We start from the raw sequence: 22544 nt of genomic DNA on the forward strand, positions 1-22544 counted from the left end.
AGATGTTCCAGGCTCATCATATATTTCCCCAAATTTGGAATCAACCATTTTGTCAAGGATTCTCAAGTCCTACTACAGGAGAAGGGTATTTAGAAGCCAAGATCTGAGCATTCTGTTTTCTTTCTTTAAAAACAGCAAATTATTAGGAGATATCAAATATGAAGGCAGATGATTCATTTTAGCAGAAGATCACCAAGCATCATGAAAGTCAGGCATGCTCTAAACTGTAAGGGTAAATAAAACAGGAACTGATTTAGAAATCTACTGTCTTTTAACAGAAAAGAAGAAAACAAACTAGAATTTATAAACTCAGATATGACTCTTTCAATTGAAGAGACCCCTGTACCACTTGAGCTAAGAATGAAAACTGTGTAACAGAAACTGTGTAACTGTATGCCAGGGAAGGAAAACCAGTAAGGAAACTCACTAATGAGGTTTTGCTTAACTTCCCAAATAAGTCATTTAACTTTTGGGGCATGACCAGACCTTTGCTGTGAAATTAAAAATTAGCAGAACAATGTTAAGTACAGACTATGGAGCCAGACAACCTGGGTGTGAGCCCAGTCACCCCACTTACGATGTAACATGGGGCAAGTTACTCAGCCTTTCTGCTTCAGCTTCCTGACCTACAAAGTGGGGATAATAATAATACCTGTCTTGGGGTTGTGATTAAATGAGCACTGAGAATAACGCCTGCCAGGAAAAAAGCACTATTTATATCTGTCAGAGTTATAGCCATCGCCTAGCATCTTATCATCTCTTATTTCTAGGTGCTAATAATGCCTTTAATAAAGGTAGTATAATACACTTAAGAAAAGGATTGGCTGATGTAGTTATCTCATTCATGTAACGTAGAAAAACTGAAATTCTAAAAATTTCTTTAAAAACAGAAAGTCTGTATATATTAAGTGCAACATTAAAGTATGCAAAAAAATACACACCAATACATATTCCCAGAGAGAAAGGAACAGGTTTGCCTGAAAAATTTTCATTTTTGTTCTACAATACACAATTCTAAACACAATCACAGAGGCAGTAATACCTACTAGAATAAAGACAGCAATAGCCAGGAAAGCTAATATGTTTATTAACATACTACCAAAAAAACTATATAGCAATATAAATTTTCTTGGCATAACAGAATTAAATGAATTGAATTGAAAACAAAATTCAACTATTTCCTTTTACTAAAAGAAATGTCACTTGGGCTGTTCTCAGAGGAAAATCCCAGAATAAACACTCTTCAATGTCTTTGTTTTTTTCAATAAAACATTTCTACTTTTATCCCTACTTTTCCTTAGCTCAACGTTCTTGCAGTATCTAAGTATTACATCTACTGTGTAAATGCATTACAGGTGCATAAATACATAAGATGAACACTGGAGGGCAGGGCCTATTTTTAGAGGCAGGATCTTACAGGGTCCCCAATTTAATTGCTTTTTAATGTATGCTAGGACAGAAAAAGCAGTTGACAGAGGTATAAAGACAGATAACCTGTTTTTCTTTAATTTTATAAAGTCATTACAAGAAAATACAAATTAAAACTTATTTTCTATGAGGCTGGCAAAGTCAACTAAAAACATCCAGTACTGGTGAAGATAAAGAAATGGACCTTCTCATGTACTGCTGTGAGGAGGTAAACTGGTTCCCCAAACTGCTGCAAGCTTTACAGTGGGCATTACACAAGGGGTTGAAAATTGTTTAACTATGGCTTATCTTCTGACCCAGCAATTCTACTTAGAGAACACTACAGTGAGAACACAATCAGGCAAGTCCATATATATTTATACACAATATAATAGCATATAGCACTCAGTCAATAACCAGTTAGCTGAGTAAATGTGAATAGGTAGCCAGATAAGATTAAGTTAAAACACTTAGTATTTTAGTACTACTTTATATTTTTCAATGCTACTAATAATAGCTATCATTACTGTTACTATTACTCTTACTATGTACAAGGCTGTGTTTCAAGCTCTGAGCACTTTTACTTATATTAACTCATAAACCTCATAAAGACAATGAGGCACAGATACCGTTATTCCTATATATAGCTAAGGAATCTCGGAGAGGGGTTAAGCATCTTGCCTAAACTAGTAAGGAACGGAGAGAAGATATAAACCTACTGCCTGCCTACTCACACCATCCTCTTGACCACTGCATTTATACTGCCTCTAAATGAGTAAGATTCTGATCTAAGGAAATAAATGCCTTTGTGAAATAAGACACATACCTCAGTCTAACTATTCTTCGCTTACCTATTTGATTTTTTAAATGGCTATAAAATTAACTCTTTCCTTATATGAGCTATATGTCAGTTTAGGGCATTCGCTTCTATGACAGAGGGAACGAAGGGTGACTTCACTGTGACTGAAAGCTTCATCACTCAAGATTTCCTCTCTATGGCTAACACTGCCACCTAGTGAGCTAAAACAAAAATCTTCAAAACGGTTGAGAGCAATTTGAGGAGCAAGATACGAAAAAAAAAAAAAAGACAGGAAGACAAATGTTAAGATGTGCATCACTTTTCAACGGGTCGTCTCTGGAAACACAGTTTACATCACTAACAAAATTTCATTTTTTTAAATTAGTGCTTTATGTCATATTGACAGTTCCAACTGAAAGAACAGTGTCACACCCAAGGTCCCTGTGGGTGACTGTCCCCCACCCCGTGCCCCTACAGTACTGTTTGAACACAATGACAGGTGACACGCTGTACCTCATAAGTCACCACGTCAGTTCCCCCTCAGCCTGCAAGCTCAAGGACAGAAACCTTCCTCACTGTGCTATCCCTGTTATCACTGAATGTGCTGAATGAAAGGACGCATGGAAAGAAGCTTGAAGACCACACACCTTTTTTCTGTTTTACAAGCATAAGCTGTACCTTTAATATAACACCAACATGAACAATTCTGCTTCCCTGGGAACGTTTGGTAATGTCTGGATACATTTTTGGTTGTCACCCTGGTGGGGGAAGATACGCTGCTGGCATCTAAAGAAGCCAGGGATGCTGCTAACCATCTACAACACACGGTGACAACCCCGACACCAAAAGAAATTGTCCAACTCTAAATGTCAATGCTCCCAAGGCTGAAAACCCCTTCTTCCTCCAGCCACCTTTCCTAGAAAGTATACAGATGAATGAAAAATGCCCGTTTATGATAATAAACTGAGCCTAGAACTCAATTTTTTCATATATTTAGCAAAGTATTTTTTACAATCTGGTTTACAATACACTTGAGTTTCTAGGAACACACAATGTATAATGTATATAGAATGGAGTAGGATCACCCTTTAAATTAGTAGTTCATGCAATACTGGTAATTTCAACTCTAAGAACAGTGTCTTACCCCTGAGATTCCTGTGGGGTAAAACTGTACTTCACATTTCTCAGACTTTATTAAGGCCTCTTTACCACTTACGGAAAACAACAACTCAAGCCAGTGCATCACAGCTGATACATTACGTTCCTGGTAACTGCATGTAAATACCTCTTTTATTTACAGTATAAATGTGTCTGAACAAGTATAAACATTAAAATACATTTTTAAAATATAAATTAATTTCCTTTTATTCGTCCTTTATATTATAGTTAGGATGTTATACTGATTTTTTAAAAGATTATGTATAAAGGTAGGTGTATTATCTACAACGATGTTACAAAATATTTCTTATTAAAAGGGTCCACTGAATCTAATTAAAAGAGTAAACCTATAGAAAACATCAAACTCTTCCCCAGGCCTTTGCCTTTGCAATTCTCTGATATCTACAGGAAGTACTAACAAAACTAACAAAAGTATGGAAAAGCAATGGGAGATTTTAATATTTGCTCAGTCACTGCTCATAAGAAGTCAAAACTAGTATGTAAAGGGTGATTTGATCAATTTTCTTTTAAAACAAAACAAAACAAAAGTAAAACAAACCAATAGCACAACAAAAAAATAAGGGATAAATTCCAGATATAAAAAGTTAGCAACAAAAAGGGAGGATAATGGAGAAAAACTTAAATAAGTTCTAGGGCCATATTCTGCAAAATTATATACTAATAAATTTGAAAGTTAAAAAAAAATGACGATTTTGTGAAAACACACATTAGTAAAACTGACTCACAAGATAGAAAATTTAAGGGACATAACCAAAGGAGACCTTAAGAGTATTGTCAAAAGCAATACACATGCTTTCAAATCTTCAAGAACTCTAATATTCTCATGAGAAAGGACAGAAAAAGGAGGGAAAGGGGGGGCAGGAAGAAAGGAAGGAAGGAAAACTGTAATTACCTTTTTATGAATCTACCGATACCAATCAATGAGAACACACACACAAAAAAGAAAACTGACCATACAAAAGCAAAAATCCTTAAATACATTAGCAAAAAGAACCCAGAAATACATAAAACCAAAGTAGGGTTATTCAAGTAATTCTAGGAGCGTAAGGATGGTTTGATATTAGGAAATCTAGTAATCTATTTCATCACATATTAAATACATCAGCAACAACAAATATCTTGAAAGATGCAAAAATAATTTATCAATTTATCTTCCCAGTATCACCCTGATTTATATGGGTGCTTCATTAACATAAAAGAAATCCCATGTGTAGCATGTATAAGGATTTTTCCTGCAGCACTTAAAAACCCATTCATCAGGTACATCTCTAAAGTGGAGTATTAACTAGCCACACAGCATTATAGAATATCTATAGAACTTAATTCTAGAGTGTGAGATTTTACTAGCAAGCATATATGATCACTTTCATAATCTAGGGGAGAAAAGTGAAAAATACTCATTTTCTCCTTAGCCAAGTAATATGCAGATGGGAAGAGCATAAGTCAACAAAGGGCATATAAATGACAAGTGAAAATGGGATATTTTCATTTTAATATATGTACAAGATACACAAACAGGAAAAGGCTGAGCGGTTAAAACGATAGTATCCATGTAAAGAACATAAAAGGGACAGAAAATAACAATGGCTTAGTATAAGGATTAATGTGAGGATTACTGTTAAATGGAAATTCTAACTCCTAAAATTTCTCCAGTGAAATACTATCAAGAAATCCTAGAGTTTCATGCTACCCTTACAGAGCTACTGCAATCTCAATCTCAACACTTGCCTCAATTTAAACATCTACTTGCCTAACAGATATGCTGCACTATGCTGCCTTCTGCAGAGCACACTTAATACTCAAGACTCCCACTAAGAAAGTTTGTTGAAGGTGCTAAAATAAATGGTAGAGAAACTAAAACTAGGACTATACTATATTGGGAAGTAGAGAGACAAGTGTTGGAATCAACACTTCAAGTTGAGAAAAATCAAGAAATAACAATATAGTCATATCATTTACCAATATGGAAAAAAAATCACAAGAACATGAGTGAAGCTAGTTTAAGTAGCTGTCACACCAGAAAAGGACTGGAATTAGATGGAGGAAAAGCACATGTGCTGTTTAAGAACCTTCTTCCTATCTGAACATGTGATATTTGTGGTAAAAGCCATTTTTTTCAAATGGTTTATGTAAAACATTATGAAAAATAAAGCAATCAGTTATTTTTTTTTTAACTTGCAAGGATTTTAAAGATCAAGTCCATACCTATGTTTTTCAAAAGCAAGAAATCAATTTGACAATTTATCAAAGATTCCATAACAGCAAAATTCCAAGTTAAATCAAGCAGTACAACTAAGCCAGACCTTTCTTCAATGAGCAACTATTACTACAATGCACAGGAGTTCATCTCCACCCTGTTCACATACAGAAAGCTTACCTTATTAGAACAGCTGATGCAGAAGAACTGGAATGGCTTGCAAATTATTTAATTAGTAAACATTTGCTGAGAACCACTACACTACAAGGCACTCTGTCACGATTTTCACAAACAACATTCTATTTCTTAAAACACATCGCTGTCATCTAAGTAAGCGGAGATGACTAATAAACTCCTATCTACAAGCACCATAAGCCTGAGTATTTACAGCCAGATAACATAGAAAAGAAAAACTTAGGGGACTGTACAAATTACACAGTCATAATCAAGACATGTATGGGCTACAAAAGGGACAAGACTTTTAAATGCGTTCCTTACACAAAATTATTTGTTCAATAGAGTATCTTTTATTTAATGCAATACAGAAGAGTCAAACTAGGCAGGCAGAGCAATCATTTCACTATTTGGAGTTGAACATTACTATTTTATTCTATGTACTTCCATATTGTTAGAATATTTTGCTGTGAGTTTGTATTACTTTTGAGAACTTAATTAAAATAGTTTTCAATTCTTTTCTTGCCTTTGTATTAAACTTCAAAACTAGTACATATTTATAGTAAAATATCGTATTTGTTTAAATGAGAATTTCTACTTGTAGGCCAAAGAAATTTCTCATGACTAAACCCTTTAGTTACTGTTTTACATGAAAAAAAGCTAATGAAATATTTTTTAACTAAAATCCAAAATACAGTTATCATACATTTAGTATAAGGTAAAACATGTATCTTCCATAAAACTCTGTAACTGCCAGAAAGAAAAAAGTAATCTCCTGCCTTAACCAACTTGATAATCAAAAGATTTATAAGTTGAGAGAATACTGGTCACCAAGTTTGTTCTTTTTCCTGTCTTGCATCAAGCATTCATGTCAACATATGAAGTAATATTTGTAAAATAACAGAAAAAAAAACCCTCCTTTTTGGTAAAGCTGAGCTATAAGCATAAGAAATCCTTAACTGCTTTACCATGACTGCAAGGATAATTAACCTAAAATCTTTCAAATTACATGTTTCAAATAGCATTCTGAGAAACAAGATGTTAGACACAGGAGTTAGTAGCTCTGCTCTAAGAGATAATACTAAAAGAGCAATATTATAAAATTTAAGTTGTAATTGCATTATAATTATGGTAAATTTTGCCACCCTAAATTTATGACACGCTTGCAAACAAAAAAGTATATATACAGAAAGGCTTACCTTCATCCACAGAAAACTGACATTGAAGAAACGAATCTTTTTATCAGGACAATTTACAAACACTATCTGGTTCCATAAAGCCTAAAAGATAAGGAAAAAAGAATTCAGTTAACTCTAAATTACCTCACCCAAACTCAAAAGGTTTTTTTTTAAATAAAAAAAGGCTCCCATTGCTTTTTGCCTTCAATATACCATTAGGGTCCACTAGACCTAATTTTATTTCCTGAGTTTCTTTCTATTGTCAAGACTTTTTCCCCCCCTCAGTCTTAGAGGTCTTCCAAAGAACAAAGAGATAATTTACTTATTTTTTAAAACTGGAGTAAATTCAGTCTCTTACAATTATGATTTGGGACCACTGGACCACTTTATTAACCTAAGAAAAATTATGGGATCTTAGTATTCTTACTTTTCCTCTACCTTGGAATGTTTACAATTAACATGGAACTATCAATTGTTTCCAATAATACTCTTTAAAAGCTTAAACAATGAGAAAAATGGAAGAATGATTAAACCACCTAGTAGTGTGATGCAATGGTGAAATGAACAGCCATCCTTCAGTTTTCTTATTGCACTGCCCAAAGTACTGCATCATCACCTTTCAGGAAGATATAAAACATTGGGACACTCTTTGCTGTCTTTTAGCTTTCACTGAACACAGACGGCAATTTAGAATCTTTTTATTTTACACTCCTCCATGACAAGAAAACTGACAGAAGGTATTTCACTATTATGAATGAATGAGAACAAGAATGCAAAAAGCTAGATAGCAGCTCTCTAGACCCTAATGATGATGAAATCCACCAGAGAAATAAAATCTCAAACTATGAGTCTTTAGATGAGAATACCACAGATGAATGATCTCAAGCTTAAGAATCAACATATTTCTAAGGAGTTAGGGAAATAAGGTTTTGTCACCCAGTCAGTTATTCAACATGAAGGACAGACTTTATCACATTGTGTGACAGGAATGCTACCCAACTCACTTTGCTGACAGGACATATACTATTCTTTCATCTTTCTTATGAGTGTTTACAAAAATGTACTTGATACACAGACTTACTATGTCAAAATCTTAATAAAATTTCTAATAAAGCTATTCTTCATCATCTCTGTATTCTTATGTATGTAAATTATTCACAAAATGAAAATCACTTTTTAAATAACCAAATAAACTCCATTGGGCCCAGGTGGTAAATGGTAATGATTACATATGAAAGACATATGAAAGAATTCAAAAGACATTGCTAAAAGAAATCAAAGACACAAAATAGGGGTACGACATCCAAGTTCATGCACTGGAAGACTTAATATTGTTAAGATATCAATAATACCAAAAGCAATATACAGAATCAATGCAATCCCTACCAAAGTCCAACAGCACTTTTTGCAGAAATAGGAAAAAAGAAAACCACCCTCAAATTAATATGAAATCTTGAAGGATCCTGAATGGCAAAATAATCTTGAAGAAGAATAAAGTTGGAGGTCTCAGAGCTCCTGATTGCAAAACATGTTATACAAGATTCTCAGAAGATGATAGAGGAAGCACTAGAAACATGTGTCTCCCAACCTAGACAACAATCACACTGGCAGAATCTGTCTGAAGAAACTATTTTGAAATTCTGGAGTCTATTACAGACTGGAAGTTGCAAGTCTGGCATCTATTACAGACTTGCAACTTCCATAGGAAGGCTTGGAGGATATTAAATACCAGGACATGCAAAAACAACTCCATAAATAGGGAAAATTAGAAAGTGAAAATGCATGTCCAAATAAAGATTTAGGAAAGACCTGGAGAGACTTTAAGATTACACCTTGGGCTAATTCTTGCCACAGAAACAGACTACAACAATCAAAACAAAAAAAAACCAGCAAGACCTAGGGAAGGAAGATAATCTGGTTCCCAGAGTTACCACAGTATTAGATTCAAATGTCCAGTTTTCAACCAAAAATCACAAGGCATACAAAGAAACAGGAAAGTATGGCCCATTCAAAGGAAAAAAAATAATCTAACCGTCCTTGAAAAATACCTGATGGTATACTAGACAAAGACTTTAAAATATCTGTCTTAAGATATGCTAAAAACACTAAAGGAAAATACAGAGAAAGTCAAGAAAACAATGTATGGACAAAATGCAAACAGCAATAACAATAAAGAAAATCTAGGAAGAAACCAAAATGAAAATCTGTAGCTTAAACAACAGTAAGTGAATTGAAATTTTACTATAACGATTAAAAGGCATTTTTGAGCAGGTAGAAGAATCAACGAACTTGACAGGACAAGGGAAATCATCAAGGATGAGGAACAGACAGAAAAAAGACTGAAAGACAAGGGAACGGAGCCTAAGAGACCTCTGGGACACCATCAAGTGGACCAACATATGAACAGAGGCAGTCCCAGCAGGAGAAGAGAGAAAGAAAGAGGTCAAGTATTTGAAGAAGTAACATTTGCAAATGTGTCAACAAACACCAATTAAGATGAACTTAAAGACACCCAGACTGAGATTTATTATAAACAAACTTTCAAAAGACAAAGAGAAAATCTTGTAAGCAGAGAGAGAGAAGCAAGAAATCACATACAAGGAAGGTAACCTCATTAAGATTAAAACCAGATTTCTCATCAGAAACTTTGAAGGCACGAAGGCAGTACGCTGACATATTCAAAGTGCTAACAGGAAAAAACTGTCCACCAAGAATCATTTCAAGGACTTGTCTTAGATGGTGGTGAAAGACTTGAGCACACCTCCTCCCATTAACACACTGAATTTACACCTACACATAGAGTAGTTCCTCCTGAGGAACTGGGGGCTGACTGAAGAGCTTCTACTCAACAAAGGCTAGAGAGAATCCACAGAAAATGGCAAGGTGGAGGGCAGGGGAGAGGGGGAATATGGTGGAGTAGGAAGACAAGACAGAAACCTTTTCCCCAAAACACAGAACAAGAAAATATAGCAAATATAACTAAACCTGAAAATAGCCTGATGACTACAAAATAGACTACTACAACTGGGGAAGAGGAGAAGACCTCATAGAAAAGTATAAAGTGGCAGAGCTATGACTGAGCAGGACCCAAGCCCCCCACCAGACCCCAGCGTACAGGTGGGAGAAAGGGGAACAAAGTGGGGAGGGGGTAGGAGCCCAGGAGTGCTGAACACCTGGCCCTGGATATCTGCTCTGGGAGCACGAGCTCACATTACATTGGATTCTGGTGACCAGCAGGGCTGGACACCAAGGGCAGGTGGAACACTGGGAGAGGCTGAGATTGCAATGACTTGCAGAGAACAGGCAAGCTCCACTGGTTCCCTGAGACAAAGGAAGAATGGGTAGTGTTAAGGATGTGCAAACAGCAGGAGGAGTGCCAGAAGGGCAAGGGTTACACAGAACTATCTCCTCGGAAGAAAGGGCAGGTGGACAATACCTCCCCGGCACTCCCTCAGCCAAACAGGTCAGGAACTCCAGGAGCCCAGATGCTATACCCCCCTCACTGCAAACACAGCCCCGAGGCTCCTCCCTGTGCGCACTGCCAGTCAACCCACTTGACCCAGCCGTAGAGTTAGATTTTGCTGCCGCAGGCAGAGGAAGACTCTCAGCTTGCCTGGCTCCATTTCAGCCCAACCAGGGAGGTGCCTACCGGAGCCAGACCCAAGACCACCTCCCTCCCTGTGGGTGCACAAGCCTGTTGCTGTACTTCAGGCATGGGCAGACCCCCACATCAGCCTGCCCATCCCCCATTAACCCAGCAGCACTATCATTGCTGCAGGCCAGGAAGAGGGCAAACCCACCCATAGTGATTCCAGCAGACAATCCTGCACTGATCACAAATGGGCAACAGACGCAAACTGCCAGCCCAGACTGAGAACACTACAGCAGACAGACAGAAAGGCAGCCCCACCCATTGTATGCCAACAGCTGGGGCCCCACAAAATAGAGCCAGGCACTATAGAGTAAAGTATCTTGCGCTTCTGAGCACCACAGGACACCTTCTTCACAAAGCTATTACTCTATAGACCAGGAAGCATAGCAGATCCATTTAATAGATAGGATGAAACACAAAAACCCTGACAAAATGACTATGAAGAGGAATATGATTCAGCAAAATTAGAGGACAGAACTCCAGAAAGTATTCAAGATCTGAGAGAGGACTTCAAAAGAGTTATAGAAGACCTGAAAAAGAACCACTCAGAGCTGAAGAATACAGTATCTGAAATGAAGCACACAATGGAGGGATTTAAAAGTAGATGAGAACATGTACAGGACATGGTAAATGAAATGGAAATTAGAGAAGAGAAAAAAAAGGAAGCTGAGGAACAGAGCCTCTCTAGGAATGAAAGAATGATAAGAGAGCTATGTGACCAATACAAACAAAACAATATTTGCACAACAGGGGTAATAGAAGGATAAGAGAAAGATAAGGGGACAGAAAGTCTCTTTAAGGAAGTAATTGTTGAAAACATCCCCAATCTGGGGAAGGAAATAGACACTCAGGCCATGGAAGCACAGAGATCCCATAACAAAAGGAACCCCAGGAAGACAACACCAAGACATATAATAAATAAAATGGCAAAGATCAAGGATAAGGAGAGAGTTGAAAGCATCCAGAGAGAGAAAAAAGATTGCTTATAAAGGAAATCTCATCAGGCTAGCAGCAGACTTCACAACGGAAACTCCACAGGCCAGAGGGATTGGCATTATACATTTAATGTAGTGGACCAGAAGGACCTCCAATCAAGAATCCTGTACCCAACAAGATTATCATTTAAATTTGAAGCACATATTAAACAATCTGAAGATAAACAAAGGTTGAAGGAATTCGCCATGACTAAGCCAGCCTTACAGAGTATGTTAAAGGAATTGCTGTAGAAGGAAATGATCCTAAGGCTAAGTATCTTTCACCAGTGAAAATGAACGCACAGTAAAGATAGTAGACCAACAAATTACCGAGCAAGTAAAAATTAAAATAAAACAAAAGAAGCAAAATAAACTATACACAAAATCAGTCAAGGGATACATAAAAAGTGCAGACTATGACATCTAATATGAAAAATGAGGAGGAGGAAGAAGAGGAAAAAAAAGTACCTTTAGACTGTATTTGAAATAGACTAATCAGCAGTTTATATAGACTATTATATAGTAAAGGAGCCATCCCTGAACCTTTGGTAAACATAAAACTAAAACCTACAATAAATAACACACACACACAAAAATAAACAAAGAGAAACCCAGTAACAACACTAAAGAAAAGCATCAATAACATAAGAAAAGTACAAGAGGAAGAAAGAAACAAGAGGAGCTAATAAACACAGCCAGAATCTAACAATTAATAAAATGGCAATGAGTACATATGTATCAATAATCACCATAAATGTAAATTGAAAAATGCACCAATCAAAAGACAGAGAGGCAGAATGGATAAAGAAACAAGACTCATCTATATGCTGCCTATAAAAAACTCATTTTAAACCCAGAGACACACAGACTAAAAGTGAAGGGATGCAGTTTCAAAAAGATATATGCACCCCTATGTTTATCGCAACACTATTTACAATAGCTAAGAAATGGAAGCAACCTAAGTGTCCATCAGTAGATGAATGGATAAAGATGTGGTACATACACACAATGGAATATTATTCAGCCATGAGAAGAAAACAACTCCTACCATTTGCAACAACAACAAATGTTGTTGCATGCAACAGCTCCATGGATGGAGCTGGAGGGTATTATGCTCAGTGAAATAAGCCAGGCAGAAAAAGAGAAGTGCCAAATGATTTCACTAATCTGTGGAGTATAAGAACAAAGCCAAAACTGAAGGAACAAAACAGCAGCAGACTCACAGAACCCAAGAATGGACTAACAGTTGCCAAAGGGAAAGGGACTGGGGAGGATGGGTGGGAAGGGAAGGATAAGGGGGAAAAGGGAGCATTACGATTAGCACACATAATGTAGGGGGTGGCATGGGGAAGGCAGTACAACACAGAGAAGACAAGTAGTGACTCTGTAGCATCTTACTACACTGATGGACAGTGACTGTAATGGGGTATGTGATGGGGACTTGATAATGGGGGGAGTCTAGTAACCATAATGTTGCTCATGTAATTGTACATTAATGATACCAAAATTTTAAAAATGAAATAAAATAAAAACACATTATTCAGCCATAAAAGGAAAAGAAATCCTGCCATTTGCAACAACATGGATGGATCTATAGGACATTATGCTTAGTGAAATAAACCAGGTGGAGAAAAATAAACACCATATGATTTCACTCATTTGTGGAATATAAAAACAAAGCAAAACAGAAGGAACAGAACAGCAGTAGACTCATATAGACACTGAGAAGTGTCAATTAAAAATAGAAAAGAGAATGGCAAGAGAGACAGAGAAACAAAAAGGTCAGGCACTCCACCACTGATGCTAGGAACTGCAGTAATGGTTACAAAGATGCTCACTGGACTTGAGAGAAGAGTGAATGAACTCAAGGAGAAATTCATCAAAGAGAGAAAATTTTAAAAAGAACCAATCAGAGCTAAAAAATGTACTAAATGAAATGAAAAATACACTTGAGGGAATCAACAGCCATTAAGCTATCAGCTGATTTTTCTTACAACAAAAGCAGAAAACTTACAGGCAAGAAGGAAATGGCATAATATATTTAAAGTGCTGAAAGCAAAAAATCTAGAACTAATAATACTTAACACAGCAAGGTTATCATTCTGAATTGAAGGAGAGATAGAGTTTCCCAAACCAACAAAAGTTATAGGTAAATCAAACAGGAAAAAATTTCACTGGGAGGAGCAAACATAGAGCCAAAGTAGTAGATCAATCACTTAAAAGCTAGATTGAAGGTTAAAAGACAAAATTAATAACATCAGTTGTATCTAAAAATTTAGCTATGGGAATCACAAACTAAAAGATGCAAAATATGATACCATATACCTAAAATATGGATGAGGGAAAGTAAAAACATAGTGCGTTTACAATGTGTTCTCACTGAAGCAGCCATCAACTTAACACAGACCACTATACACTTAGAATTCATGTGAGCCTTATGATAACTACAAACCAATTACATATAATAGATATACAACAAAACATAAACAGAAGGGAATCCAAGCATAACAATAAAAAGTCATCAATCACAAGAGAGCAAAAAAGGAAGAGAGCTACAAAAAACAAAAACAGGAAACAATTACCAAAATGTACATACCTATGAATATTTAATCTAAATGTAAATAGTCTAAATGCTCCAATCAAAAGATACAGGGTGAGTAAATGGATGAAAAAACAAAACCCATCTATATGCTGCCTGCAAGACACTCCAGACCTAAAAACACATATAGACTGAAGGTGAAGTAATGGAAAAAGATATTCCATGTAAATGGAAACCAAAGAAAGCAGGGATAGCAATACTTTCATCAGACAAAATACACTTAAAACAAAGAGTGTAACAAGCAACAGAGAAAGGCATTACATAATGGAAACACATCCCAGTTTCACAGATGAGTATGTCAATACTACCCAAACAATCTACAGATTTAATGCAATCCCTGTTAAAATCCCAATTTTTTTTGTCAAAATAAGAAAAAACCCACTCTAAAATTTATATGGAATCTCAAGGGATTCCAAATAACCAAAACAATCTTGAAAAAGAAAAGCAAAGCTGGATGATTCAATTTCTGATTGCAAAACTTCCTATAAAGCTACAGTAATTCTAAGCAGTGTGGTAGTGGCATAAAGGCCACTGCCACAGACATAGAGGCCAACGGAATAAGAGAGCACAGAAACAAATTGGTGCATATATGGTCAAATGACTTTTGACAAGTGTGCCAAGACACTCAATGGGGAAAGGACAGTATTTTCAACAAGTAGTGGTAGGAAAATGGATATTCCCAAACAAAACGATGAAAGCAGACCATTACCTAACACAATATATAAAAATCAACTCCAAACAAATTAAAGACCTAAATGTAAGACCTAAAACTATAAAACTCATCAGAAGAAAATACAGAACAAAAGGTTTTGACACTGGATTTGGCAATTTCATGGATATGACACTAAAGACAACAAAACAAAAAATAGACAAATCTGACTTCACAAAAATTAAAACCTTTTTTATACATCAAAGGCAACATCAACACAGTAAAAAGACAACACACAGAATGGGAGAAAATATTTGCAAGTCATATGTGTGGTAAGAGTTAATACTCAGAATATATAGAGAACTCCTACCACTCAACAACAAATAACTCAATTCAAAAACAGGCAATTGATTTGAACAGATATTTCTCCAAGGAATATATACAAATGGGCAATAAGCACATGAACAAATGCTCAACATCACTACTCAGTAGGGGAATGCAAATCAAAGCTGCAATGAGATACTAACTCACACACATTAGGCTAGCCACTCTCAAAAAAATGGAAAACAGTGATGGCAAGCACATGGAGAAATGTGAACCCGTGCACACTGTTGGTAGGAACGTAAATGGTAAAGCTACTGTGGAAAAGAGTATGGAGGTCCTACAAAATTAAAAACAGAATAACTAATATGCAACAATTCTACTTCCATGGACATATCCTAAAGAATTAAAAGCAGAGTCCTGAAGAGGTATTCTCACACTAATGTTCAGAGCAGCGTTATTCACAATAGCAAAAGTGTGGAAGCAACTGAATGGATAAACAAAATGTGACATATACATACAATGGAGTATTATTCAGTCTTAAAAAGGAAGGGAACTGTGACAAATGCTACAACATGGATGAGCCTTGAGGACATTGTGCTAAGTGACATAAGCCAGGCACAAAAAGACAACAGTATATGATTCTACTTATAGGAGGGACTTACAGTAGTTAAAATCAGAGACAAAGTAGAATGGTGCTTGCCGGCTACTGGGGAGGGGGGAAAAGGGGAGTTGTTTCATGGGTTTAGTGTTTCAGTTTTGCAAAGTAAAAGTTCTGCAGATCTTTTGCACAACAATGTAAATACACTTAACACTACTGAACTAAATATTAAGATGTTAAACTGTGTTTTTTTTTAATTAAGAAAAAAAAATTTTTAATTAAAAATCCTGAGGAGTAGCTGAACAACACATCACCTCAAAATTAAATCATATTACAAATGCAGACTGGTCTTGTAAGTCTACACTGAAAGTTAATTTCGTTATTGGAAAACCCCATATTGGCCCCTAAAAAAACAGGAAAAAAAAAAGAATGGAGCAGAAAAAGTATCTAGCACTCTCAACTGTCAGGCTAGGATTCAGTGGTTCTACCTTTCAGCATGCTATAAAGTGCATAATGTATCAACTTGGTCACATATTATGTGCAACATTTGTACAGGTTAAGTTTAGACACTTTAAAGTTAAACATCTTAAGAGGTTTCTACTTCTAGTAATGGCCAAAAAGCTCCTAAGCAAGCAATCCTCCTCCAGAAACTATATAAATTTTGGACAAGACATTTTAAAAAGAGCAAGAGGTGAAAGAATAAAAAACATCTATCATATGCCATCCACTGCAGAGAAGACAAAGTGTGGGGTTTGACTCTAGCCAAGGTAACTGCCCACTGAAAAACAAAACAAAAATGCTCTTTACAGGAATATAACAGAATCCTGAATCTTTGCACATATACTTCACAATATTCAATAGAAATTTGCTGGATTTATGAAGAAATAAGAAAGTATGACCCATACTCAAGAGACAGAAAGTCAGTGCAGACTAGCCCCAAGATGACCCAGCTGTTGAAATCTAAAGCAATTACAAGAAATTATACTCAGGACTATAATGGAAAATACAGCTGTAATAAACAAAAAAAATAAAATCTCAGCAAAGAAACAAAACATAAGCATGAAAAGTACAGACCTGAAACTTACAATCTCGAAAATAAAATATTCATCAACTGAGCTTAACAACAAATTGGAGATAAACAATCAAAGTCAGGGTTCACAACAGATCAGGAGAACAAGTTGAAAGAAAATTAACAGAGCCTCAGTGACTTGTGGGACAATACCAAAAACGTCTAACATGTAACTGAAGTACCAAGAAGTAGAGGAGAGAAAGGGGCAATTTCCACTCCACAGGTAGCAAAAAGAATGAACCTGCTCATATTAGCATCAACCATGAGCAACTGTGAAGAATAGAGATTAGCAGCCTTTTCAAAGCAAGTTCCAAATTTAACGTGGAAATATAATCTGTATGATTTTTACTGATAGCCCTCTAGGAAATCAAAACAGCCAGATTATTAGTCAGTGATTTTGTGTTTTAATGACTCTGTTCCCTCAGGTTAGCAGTGCCAACTAGCTTTATTGCAGCAGCTCCTGTATACAAATATAACAACTTATAAGAAAAATACTAATGTCTTTGAAGTAGACTTTCCAGAAATATGCTATTCTGAAGAATCAGTCATACACAACAACTCAGAAGGGAGCTGTCACAGTTACACAAAAATGGCCTGCTCTGTAGCACAAGACACAAATTTCAGATCTTCAACTGGCTCACCACAACCCCAAGAATATATAAATAAAAATGTAAAAATTTTTGGTATTTGTTCAAAACCAAGATGACATTATTAATTCAAATTATATTAAGGCATAAAAAGAAAAGAGATTACCTTGACCGCTTTCTGGGAATTGGGCAGTCCTTCCTCTATGTCTTCTAAAAGAATTCCTCCTAAGCGTCACTGGTCATGCTGATCTAACAGCCTAAGCAGGGCCGAGCCTTCTTATCTTTCAAGTTGCACTTGGGCTTGAAGGCATGCTTCCCCTCTATTACTTCAATTTTGGGATTATTAACTAATGCCTGCAACAGTGACACAATTTGCATAAATTAACCAAAAGAAGCCTCATATACACATTCTTAAATTCTAATAAACATTAAAAGAATATATTCAATATACTGGCAAACTTAAAAATACCTTGTGAATATCTACTAGCAGATCTAAAATACTGAACATCCAGGACCCAAACAACAGGTAGAGATCAGCATGGTGCATATCTTTTATAAAAAAATGTTTTTTACATAGTCTTTGGATGACAAGAGACCATTTTATTGCAATTACTTTGAAGAAAACCGTACCAGTCTTCTTTTGAAAGAAAAAAGAGGAAAGAATCAGTAAGATGTCTACTAACATGAATAGACAAAGTGAGCTGGGTACCGCCTATCCCACCCTCAATGTACAGTTACCGCATTACTGGCACTATCATGTGAGAAACATTACCCTGTAATGAAGATCAATAGGCAGGCTGCCCCCCAACTGGTAACGAATGGCACTAGCAGCCATGGAAGGAAATGACAAGCACTAGACTAGTGCATACAAGAAAGTTGCCTATGTCAGCTTAAGAATGAAACTGAGTAGGAACACAGGAATTACTGAATAGAATTACGTTCCTAATCAGTTCCGTTGTACAGCTAATATCAGAAGGAAAGCTCTTTAAGAAAGGGCAACCCTATTTATTTTCTTTTGCAGCTGCCAGCCAAACCCTCAGAGGAGAAAGAAAAAAAACACAGAAAGAAGAAAGGAGGGAAAATGGAATAGTAATTTCAAAAAATCTTCTGATGTGGGTAGCCTGTGAAATTCCAAGATTAGGTAAAATAACAAAATTTAAATGTGGATTACCACTATTTCCCTATCACTAAAATAATGAGTTACAATGATACTGATTAACTGGCCCATTTTATATCATGAAAACCAAGAATAATATTTTGCTTGGTTATTAAACAAAATTAACTGATTGCATTTTAGGAATTTTAAATTTGGTCTTTAGAATATAGCACTGGTCCTAGAAAGTAGTCTTCTTAATTGTCATTTCATACTTAAATGGAAAAGTGAATTTTCAAAATGTTATTCATTTACAAATTAGCAGTTACTGACTGATTGGGAGTTTCTTCCAATATTGTGTGTACATACACAATGCTCATGATTATTTTTCAAAAGTAACCTGCTAGAGGTACTAACATCACTGTCAAGTCCTAAGAGTAGTAAGAGTGTAACAAATACCTTGCTATCCCCCCATACCTTATGTTATAAATGTCCTAAAACATATGCAAAAACAATACAATTTGCCAATACGTACATTTTAAATTTAGCAATTCAAAAAAAGCATTGTTCTGTAAAATAGTAAATGGAATTGGTATTAATGACTGACTTCTTTACAATTTTATGCTAAAGTCTTTGCATTTTTAAATATGTATTATGTAAAAACAAATCAATCTTAAAATGTTTATATGTAAAAAACATAAAAAACCCTATAGCAGTTTTAAGAATAAAAATAATCAAATTTCAATATATTAAAACCCTAGTTATAGTAAACACATGGTACTCAACTAATTTTTTTCTTTTACAATATTTTAAGACTATTCTTACCTCAGTCATTAGCCATTGTTTCTGCTTGAGTCCAATATCTAAATGTTGTGTTTCATCCAAAATTTCTTCTAAAGTTAAAGGATGTGTGTCTCCTCGTTGATGCCGTGTCTACTGAGGGAAGAAACTGTCATTAGAAGACAGTTTTAAAATGCTAGATGCTTTAAATAATAGTTACAGGTACATGAATCTTTTCAGGAATGTAGAACATGTACCATTTGAGGCGGCACACTCATAGTGATGAAGAGAATATAAAACCAGACAGAAGTGGGTTCAAACTCAATAGGTTTATAAAACCAAATAATAAACTGAGAAAAAATATTTGCAACTCATAGCACAAAGAGCTAATTAATTGTCCTAATATTTTCACAGCTCCAAAAACCTACCAGGAAAATGGTCCAAAGACAGGAGGAACACATAAATCACGAAAAAGAACTGCAAAAAGCTTATATGTATATGAAAAACATAACTTCAAACAAGACAGATCTTAACTATTAAACTGGCAAAAATCTGTATATTTGACTCTATGGGTTAGGCTGTAAGGGAAGAGGCCCTCTCATGCACTACAGATAAACTGATACAATTCCTAGTGAGGGCAATTTGGCAATATAAACGCACTTAAAACCTTTGACCCAGCAACCCCACTTCTGGGAATCTACCCCAAAGACAGCCCACCATAGAAAACTGATAGCACAACTGTGTATCATGTTTGCAAAAGGAAAATATCTAAATCAACCCAACAGGGCACCAACAGAGAACTGATTAATAAACTACAGCACATCTATGCTACTATACAGATGTTAAAACAGAAAACACAGCTGTTCACTATGTGCTAATATGGAAAGATGAGCAGGAAAAATTATTAAGTTCAAAAACATATGTAGACACCCAATGCTGGTGAGGATGTGGAAGAACACAAATTCTCATTGCTGGTGGGAATGCAGTGTTACAGCTGCTTTAGAAGTCAGTTTGGCAGTTTCTTATGAAGCTAAATACACTCTTACCATGCAACCCAACAGGTGTGCTCCTTAGTGGGATTCATACCAGGGATGCAAGGATGATACAACATTTGAAAATCCATCAACATCATCCACCACATCAACAAAAAGATGGACAAAAACAACATGATCATCTCCATAGATGCTGAAAAAGCATTCAACAAAATTCAACATCCATTCACGATAAAAACTCTCAATAAAACAGATAGAGGGCAAATACCTCAACATAATAAAGGCCATATATGACAAACCCACAGCCAACATTATACTTAACAGCAAGAAGCTGAAAGCTTTTCCTTTAAGATCAGGAGCAAGACAAGGGTGCCCACTCTCCCCACTTTTATTCAACATAGATCTGGAGGTTCTAGCCACAGCAATCAGACAACATGAAGAAATAAAAGGCATCCAGATTGGCAAGGAAGAAGTCAAATTGTCCCTGTTTGCAGATGACAGGATACTGTACATAAAAAACCCTAAAGACTCCATTCCAAAACTAACAGAATATCTGAATTCACCAAAGTTGCAGGATACAAGATTAATACACAGAAATCTGTTGCATTCCTATACACAAATGATGAACTAGCAGAAAGAGAAATCAGGAAAATAATTCCATTCACAATTGCATCAAAAAGAATAAATACCTAAGAATAAACCTAACCAAGGAAGTGGAAGACTTATACTCTGAGAACTACAAGACACTCATGAGAGAAATTAAAGATACCAATAAATGGAAACATATCCCATGCTCAAGGACAGGAAGAATTAATATTGTCAAAATGGCCATCCTACCTAAAGCAATCTACAGATTCAATGCAATCCTTATCAAAATACCAACAGCATTCTTCAATGAATTAGGGCAAACAGTTCTAAATTCATATGGAACGACAAAAGACCTTGAATAGCCAAAGCAATTCTGAGAAGGAAGAATAAAGAGGGGAGAATTACGCTCCCTGACATCAAGCTCTACTACAAAGCCACATTAATCAAGACAATTTGGTACTGGCACAAAAACAGACCCATAGACCAGTGGAACAGACTAGAGAGCCCAGATATAAACCCAAGCATATATGGTCAATTAATATATGATGAAGGAGCCATGGATATACAATGGAGAAATTACAGCCTCTTCAACAGCTGGTGTTGGCAAAACTGGAAAGCTACATGAAAGAGAATGAAACTGGATTATGGTCTAACCCCATACACAAAAGTAAATTTGAAATGGATCAAAGACCTGAATGTAAGTCATGAAGCCATAAAACTCCTAGGAAAAAACATAGGCAAAAATCTCTTGGACATAAACATGAGCGACTTCTTCATGAACATATCTCCCCTGGCAAGGGAAACAAAAGCAAAAATGAACAAGTGGGACTATATCAAACTAAAAAGCTTCTGTACAGCAAAGGACACCATCAATAGAACAAAAAGACATCCTACATTATGGGAGAATGTATTCATAAATGACAGATCTGATAAGGGGTTGACATCCAAATTATATAAAGAGCTCATGCACCTCAACAAACAAAAAGCAAATAATCCAATTAAAAAATGGGCAGAGGAGCTGAACAGACACTTCTCCAAAGAAGAAATTCAGATGGCCAACAGGCACACGAAAAGATGCTCCACATCGCTACTCATCAGAGAAATCCAAATTAAAACCACAATGAGATATCACCTCACACCAGTTAGGATGGCCAACATCCAAAAGACAAGCAACAACAAATGTTGGCGAGGACGTGGAGAAAGGGGAACCTTCCTACACTGCTGGTAGGAATGTAAATTAGTTCAACCATTGTGGAAAGCAGTATGGAGGTTCCTCAAAAAGCTCAAAATAGAAATACCATTTCACCCAGGATTTCCACTCCTAGGAATTTACCCTAAGAATGCAGCACTCCAGTTTGAGAAAGACACATGCACCCCTATGTTTATCACAGCACTATTTACAATAGCCAAGAAATGGGAGCAACCTTTAAGTATCTATCAGTAGATAAATGGATAAAGAAGATGTGGTACTTATACACAATGTAATATTATGCAGCCATAAGAAGAAAACAAATCCTACCATTTGCCACAACATGGATGGAACTAGAGGGTATTATGCTCTGTGAAATAACCTAGGTGGAGAAAGACAAGTGCTGAATGATTTCACTCATCTGTGGAGTATGACAACAATGCAAAAACTGAAGGAACAAAACAGCAGCAGATTCACAGAACCCAAGAATGGACTAACAGTTACCAAAGGGAAAGG

The 22544-nt window shown here is 36.0% G+C and overlaps 1 protein-coding gene across 1 annotated transcript in view; it reads right to left on the reverse strand.

Annotated features, from left to right (window-relative positions):
• The window catches only part of LOC118909964 (general transcription factor IIE subunit 2-like), an 86800-nt gene that overhangs the window by 35444 nt on the left and 28812 nt on the right, over positions 1-22544 (reverse strand). Inside the window, 4 exon segments of the mRNA XM_057504999.1 lie at positions 6956-7036; positions 17553-17654; positions 17657-17740; positions 19305-19412. Coding sequence (XP_057360982.1) covers positions 6956-7036; positions 17553-17654; positions 17657-17740; positions 19305-19412 — 375 coding nt within the window.

The sequence above is a fragment of the Manis pentadactyla genome, chromosome 7 (genome assembly GCF_030020395.1).
Source record: "Manis pentadactyla isolate mManPen7 chromosome 7, mManPen7.hap1, whole genome shotgun sequence".
In the NCBI taxonomy this organism is placed as follows: Eukaryota; Metazoa; Chordata; class Mammalia; order Pholidota; family Manidae; genus Manis; species Manis pentadactyla.